We start from the raw sequence: 7,597 nt of genomic DNA, 5'->3' as shown, positions 1-7,597 counted from the left end.
AAGTCTTGGAGGAGGTGGAGGGCGTGGGTGGTGTCTCGAATGTATGTGGGGAGTTTCTGGACTAGGGGGGATAGGACAGTGTCGAGGTAGGTAGAGATGAGTTCAGTGGGGCAGGAGCAAGGCCACTGTTGGAATATTGAGTGCAATTCTGCTCTCCTTCCTATCGGAAAGACGTTGTGAAACCTGAAAGGGTTCAGAAAAGATTTACAAGGACCTTGCCAGGGTTGGAGGATTTGATCTATAGGGAGAGGTTGAAAAAGCTTGAGCTGTTTTCCCTGGAGTGTTGGAAGCTGAAGGGTGACCTTATAGAGGTTTACAAAATTATGAGGGGCATGGATAGGATAAATAGACAAAGTCTTTTACCTGGGATCAGGGAGTCCAGAAGTAGAGGGCATAGGTTTAGTATGAGAGGGGAAAGATTTAAAAGAGACCTAAGGGGCAACATTTTCACGCAGTGGGTGGTACCTGTATAGAATGAGCTGCCAGAGGATGTGGTGGAGGCTGGTACAATTACAACATTTAAGAGGCATTTGGATGGATATATGAATAGGAAGGGTTTGGAGGGATATGGGCTGGGTGCTGGCAGATGGTACTAGATTGGGTTGGGATATCTGGTCGGCGTGGACAGGTTGGACTGAAGGTCTGTTTTCACGCTGTACATCTCTATGACTCTATGACTCTACTGCATTTACTGCTCACACTCTGGTCTCCCCTACATTGAGGTAACAAAGCATAGACTGGGTCACTGCTTCACAGAACACCTGTGTTCTGTCTGTAAAAAAGAGCTTCCAGTTGCCTGCCACTCCAAAACACCACTCTGTTCCCTGGCCAACATCGCTGTCTCATGTTAGCCACTAACATGCCCTATTAATAGCTATTCACCCTTCTAGCCAGATTGTTATCCACTCCTCTGTCTGTCCAACTGCTCTACTCTCTCTTTGGGCTCTATTCCCACCTATCATTTACTCCTTACCACCACCACGGACCCACCACCCCCCCGCCCCCCTCCCCCCCACACCAACCCCCAGCCTCCCAAAACCCTGTCTTCTGCATATAAACTGACACTTTCCTAGCTACCATCAATTCTAAGAAAGGGTCACTTGAGCCCAAAACATCTTTTGTTTACTTCCTCAATCCTCAGTATCCAAGGGCCCAAGTACACTTTCCAGAGGAAGCAATGTTTTACTTGTCCTTCACATAATCTAGTCTACTGCATTTGCTGCTCACATTCTGGTCTCCTCTACATGGAGGAAACAAAGCATAGACGTTAATTTCTCTCAGATGCTGCTAGACCTGCTGAGCTTTTCCAGCATTATCTGTTTTTGGTGTTGAAAGCAAACTGCTTAATTGGTATAACATTCAGTACTCAGTAGCAGTAGTGTGTACCATCTACAAGATGCATTGCAGAAATTCACCAAGGCTTCTTAGACCTCATCTTCCAAGCCTACTGCTATTGTTATCTAAAAGGACAAGAGCAGCAGATACATGGGAATACCACTAACTGCAAGCAAACCTCCAAGCCACTCACTGTCCAGAACTGGAAATATTACCATTCCTTCAGTGTCACTGGGTCAAAATCATGAAACTTCCTCTGTAACAGCATTGTGACACACCACATTGAATGTAGTAGTTCAAAAAGGCAGATCACCATCACCTTCTCAAGGGTAATTAGTGATGGGCAATAAATGCTGGCTGAGCCAGAATTGCCCACATCCCATGAGTGAATGTAATTTTAAAAAACTGTGATTTATTGTTTATTTTAAGATCGTTCTAAACTGACATTTTCTATATAGAGAGAACTATGTTTTGTGTTTACTTTTCTGTGATAAATGTATATTCTTCTGGTAAACAACATTGACAACCTTATATGAACATGTGAATATTTTCAATGAATAACTATCCAGATAACTTATTGCAAAAATTGAACTTATGATCCATTAAACTAAATGCAGTATTATTAAATGCAGGACTTACACAGTTAATAGTAGGTTCCTGACAGTGTTGCCAAACAATGAAATCTAGGGGTGCAGGTGTATAGTTTCTTGAAAGTGAAGTTGCAGGTAGACAAGGTAGAGAAGAAGGCATTTGGCACTCTTGCCTTTATTAGTCAATGCACTGAGTACAGGAGTTGGGACGTCAAGTTGCAGCTGTACAGGACATTAGTGAGGCCACTTTTAGAATGCTGCATACAATTCTGGTCACTCTGCTAAAGGAAAAATGTTTTTAAACTAGAAAGAGCGCAAAAGTTTTAAAGGATGTTGCTGGGACTGGAGGTTTTGAGCTATAGGGAGAGGATGACTATGCTCGGCCTTTTTACCCTGGAGCATTGGAGATTGAGGTGTGACCTTATAGACGTTGATAAAATCATGAGGGGCATGAATAAGATGAATGACCAAGCTCTTTTTCCCAAGGTGGGGAAATCCAAAAGTAGAGAGCACAGATTTAATGTGAGAGGGGAAAGATTTAAAAAGGAGCATAGTTCATAAAACATAGAACAGTACAGCACAGTACGGGCCCTTTGGCCCTCAATATTGTGTCAACCTCTTATCCTACTCTAAGATTAAACTAACCTACTTGCTCCTCATTTTACTATAATCCATGTGCTTATCCAAGAGTCGCTTAAGTACCCCTAATGTACCTGACTCTACAATCACTGCTGGTAGTGCACCCACCACTCTCTGTGTAAAGAATCTACCTCTAATATCTCCCCTAAACCTTCCTCCAATCACCTTAAAATTATGACCCCTTGTGATAGCCATTTTCACCCTGGGAAGAAGTCTCTGGCTATCCACTCCATCTATGCCTTTCATCATCTGGTAAAGAAGTCACCATCTGGCTTCTGCCAAAAACGTTGACTCTCCTGCTCCTTAGATGCTGCCTGACCTGTTGTGCTTTTTCAGCGCCACACTTTTCAACTCTGATCTGCAGTTCTCACTTTCTCCCATCATCTTGTACACCTCTGTCAAGTCACCTGTCATCCTTCTTTGCTCCAATGAGAAATGCCCTAGCTCCTTCAAACTTTCTTCATAAGACATGCCCTCCAGTCCAGGAAGTATCTTGGTAAATTTCCTCTGCACCTTCTCTAAACCTCCCATGAGGTGATTAGAACTGAATGTAATACTCCAAGTTTGGTCTAACCAGGGCTTTATAGGGCTGCAGCAAAACCTCACAGCTCTGAAACCCAATCCCCCTGCTAATAAAATGCAACACACCATACACTTTCTTAACAATCCTATCAACTTGGGTGGCAACTTTGAGGGATCTAGGACGTGGACCCCAAGATCCCTCTGTTCCTCCACACTGCCAAGAATCCTGTCTTTAACCCTGTAATCTGCATTCAAATTCAACCTTCCAAAATGAATCACTTCACACTTTTCCAGGTTGAAATTCATTAGCCCAGTTCTGCATTCTGTCAATGTCTCGTTGCAACCTACAACAGCCCTCCACACTATTCGATCATTGCCAAGCACCAAATCTATTATGGCCTCCCCTCCAGTCGGCTATTTACATATTGAATCAGGAATGCTTCCTCGACATACCTGACAAAATCTGCTCCATCCAAGCTATTGCACTAAGGAGGTTCCAATCAATATCAGGGAAGTTGAAGTCACCCATGACAACAACGTGTTACTTCTGCAACTTTCCAAAATCTGCCTCCCAATCTGCTCCTTCATGTCTCTATTGCTATTGGGGGGTTGAAAGATAACTCCCAATATGGTGACTGCTCCTTTCCTGTTTCTGACTTCCACCCATACTGATTTGATAGACAAAACTGAGGAACAAATTTTTCATGCAAAGGATGGTGCACATATGGAATGAACTGCCAGTGGGAGCAATCAGAGCATTAAAAGGCATCTGGATGAGTATATGAATAGGAAAAGTTTAGTGGGAAATGGGCCAAATGCAAGCAAATGGAACCACATCAGTTTTGGACATCTGTCCAGTGTGGACAAGTTGGACCAAAGGGTCTGTTTCTGTGCTGTATGACAATGACTCTATAACAGCTGGGAACATCACAGAAGATAAAGGCTACTTATCAACTGTGGAGTTTTAAATGAAATTGAACTGTGTGCAATTACCAACAAACCATCCTACCTTTTTACTTATGTTGGATGGACAATGATTAATGAAGCCGCTGAAAATGTTTGGATTCAGAACATTGCTCGGAAGAGCTTCTTAAATGATGTTCTGATCCTGAGATGATTGTTCCCAACAAATACTATCTCTCTCTGTGCTATAGATATCATTTCAATTAACAGTGAATTTTCCCCCTACTTTAGCAGTATTCCCTCTATTTTAGCAGTATTTCCCCTTTTCTACCTCTGGGTTCAAGTCCTACCTGTCACAAAGGTGTGTCAATTTCCATGTTTAGATGAAGGTAGGAATGAGATGTGTCTGAATATTGTTAGTCAGTGTAAAATTGATTGAGATGCATTCCCAATATGTACTGAATCTAATATATCCCTTTCATTTGAAGTATCTTCAGAATATGGCATGAACTTCCTCACAAATTCTTGTCCCTTGCTATTCGAACTTGAGCAGAGGTTTGCCGAAACCTTTTTTACGGAGTGTCATCTGATGTGACTGAGGACGTTGGTCTGACATTAGCAGAGAGATCAGAAGAGATCCGAGTAAAACAATCCTGGAAATAGAAATGTCTTAGACACTGCATTAGACAACTTTATTCAATAGCCTGGATGCTGGTTGGTTAGCTCAGTTGCCTGGATAGCTGGCTTGTAACACAGAACCACACCTCCAAGAAGGAGTGCGTGTGGAGATATCCACAGTCCTCAGATACTAAGATGAAATATCTAACTATACGACTAATGAGCTTAGCTTTAAGTATATAATTAAGGCCCTAACAAATAGGGTGAGGTCAAAATTTAAGTAGCAGACTGGTAGAAACACAAAATGAATTCACCCAAGGCATAATTCTATAGATTTGCTTCAGCAGAGCAATTGATAATGTTTGGAAGTCAACCACTGTAAAGATATCATTTTCCCTTTCTTTTCTTAATCCTATAGGTACATGGTAAGAAACTGATTACCATCCTTCCATTCCCTCGTGGCTGGGTTAATGACACCAAACAGTTCATCACAAGTCACAGCCTTAGGATCAAGATCTATAGTAATGGCTTTTCGCTTCATCTTCAAATAGGTAGTTTTCAAGGATAGCATCACCTAAAAAAAGTGAAACAAAAAACAATCTGACTCAAAATTTATTCTAATGCTACAGAATTAACATTAATTCAGAAGCTGATTTTATAATTGCCAAACAAAAATTTATAAGTTTATAATTATTAATACTAAGAAGACTTTTTAAATAGATTGTGAAAACAGCAATAATGGTCTGGAGCAATAACTCCTGACATGGAAACAAATTAACAAATTACAGCATTGTTGCATTTTTTAAAAGAACCTTCACAGGGAGAAGTTCTCTCTTTTTCTAAGATTCCCCTTCAGATTGTATTATCCAACTGAACATTGCTGCTGAGCAATAAAACATGAAACAAAAATAGAAATTGCTGGGGAAACTCAATAGGTCTGGCAGAACTTTTGGGATAAAAGTAGAGTTAATGTTTGAGTTTGGTGTTTCTTCATTAGAACAATTTTGATGAAGAGATGGCAGACTCAAAACATTAACTCTGATTTTTTCCCACAGACACTGCCTGGCTTGCTCAGTTTCTCCAGCAATTCCTATTTTTGTTTCAGATCTCAAGCATCCACAGTTCTTTGTTTTATTTTAAATATGAAAACTGCTTGCCACTTTGATTTCTCTCTAGAATTACATTCATGTGTTATAGTTTTATGATACTTTGATAAAATTACGAATGCTTAAGTGTCCTCTGTATGCACAAAGCAGCATTGCGTGAAACTTTGCATAATCTGATTAGGTTAAACCTTCAAGCCTCCTGGGAGCAATGAAGTTAGGATTAACAGACTCCTGTATGTTGCTATCACCAAGTCATTTACAATTATCTTCCTTTCCACATGGAGGAAGACAACGTTAGTTCTCACCCAGAGTACTGAAGAACAATTTTGCAAGAACCTCCATATCTTGACCAGAGTTGGCAAGATAGTATAATGCACACCTCACAGTTTACTTGCTTGGCCAGCACAGGCTTCAATATCTAACTATATTGATGCCGGGTCCTCACAGACTCAGTCACTCAGAAAAGATAAAAGGGAGGTTAATTGACATCTTTTAATGTCTGGGAGGTCCACTACCCCCAATCTATGGGCCAGTTGCAATTTGACTAGCTTGATAAGGGGCAGCCTGTGATGCCAGAATTAAGTCTCTAGAATATTTGTATAGGAAAGGTCAAAGGAAGCATTTGCATAGGATATAACAAACAAGGAAGGATATTCATTTTAATAAGGGCTACTCGGCCTAACCAAGATATGTTGGAAATGCCTCCCTTCTTTAAAGTTCTTGCTTAATTCTGTCAAACAAATGGACTGATCAAAGTCTGCAGTATCAGAAATACCCAAAGAAAAAAACCCTGTGACCATTTAAAGGGAAATGGTGATTCACCCTCAGTGTTGGGTATCCTTCTAAAATCCCCATAGGCATTACCTTCAATTTAGAAAAATTAATCGTATAGCACGAAAAGGCACTAAATGAATTAATGCATTATATCAGATGGGGTACTGAAATTATAGAGTTAGACAAAAAGATAAGAACATCATCCGCATATAATGTTGTCTTATGTGATTTGATCCCACTTCTGGGGCAAACTATGTTGGGATTCCTATGGATAGCCTCTGCCAGTGGCTCAATCACCAATGTCAAAAGCAATGGTGAAAGGGGACAGCCTTGCCAACTGCCAATACAAATATTAAAATTACTGGATCTCACACCATTGGTGAGAATCGCTGCCAGGGGATTGCTGTAAATGACCCTTACTCACTCAATAAAGGCTTCACCAAGGCCAAACCATTCCAAAGTATAAAAAAGATAAGGCCACTCAACCCAATCAAATGCCTTTGTGCATCGAGGGAGATCACTAATCTCTGCACAGATTGTTGCTGACACGCTTGCATCATATTAAGTAACTCCTGACATTGTTAGATGATCTGTGGCCCTTTACACTTCCGACTGGTAAATAGGGAATAATTAACCCCTTAGCATAAACCTTAGCAGTTTCCCAGAGAATAGACGGGTTGCTGGCCTTTTCTGAATTAATAGCTAAGAAAGCTTTAAATTCTTCAGAGAAATACTCAATGAACTTACTGTCCTTAAGAATAAAGGGGTCCATTCGCCAGTGCTGAAAAGCTGTTGTATGCCCTTTATCTTAACCACTAAGTGTACTGCTGCATGGTCAGAAACAGTAAGATTCCCAATTTTGCAGGACACCACTGAATCCAAGTATGCCACAGGGGTTAGGAAGAAATCAATCCTAGTGCACTTGTGCAGATTAGAGAAGAATGTGAAGTCCCTACCCGTAGGGTGGAGCCATCTCTAGACATCACCCAGACTCAATTCCACACGTAAGTCCACTAGTTGCTTCGATTGCAAAGAGAGTGTTGGGGGACGTTTTGGCATTCTGTCCACCGTGAGAACCATAAAATCTCCCCCATAACAATATGCTACAAT

The 7,597-nt window shown here is 41.0% G+C and overlaps 1 protein-coding gene across 1 annotated transcript in view; it reads right to left on the bottom strand.

The window, feature by feature from the left end:
- LOC122562216 (dynein axonemal heavy chain 17-like) overlaps positions 1 to 7,597 on the bottom strand; it is a 464,703-nt gene that overhangs the window by 196,564 nt on the left and 260,542 nt on the right. Inside the window, exon 42 of the mRNA XM_043714924.1 lies at positions 5,049 to 5,181. Within this exon, the coding sequence (XP_043570859.1) occupies positions 5,049 to 5,181 (133 nt within the window). The remainder of the gene's footprint in view (positions 1 to 5,048; positions 5,182 to 7,597) is intronic.

This window comes from Chiloscyllium plagiosum, chromosome 24 (genome assembly GCF_004010195.1).
Source record: "Chiloscyllium plagiosum isolate BGI_BamShark_2017 chromosome 24, ASM401019v2, whole genome shotgun sequence".
Classification (NCBI taxonomy): domain Eukaryota; kingdom Metazoa; phylum Chordata; class Chondrichthyes; order Orectolobiformes; family Hemiscylliidae; genus Chiloscyllium; species Chiloscyllium plagiosum.
The sequence above is the reverse complement of the archived record's forward strand: the minus strand, read 5'-3'. Positions and strand labels throughout refer to the sequence as shown.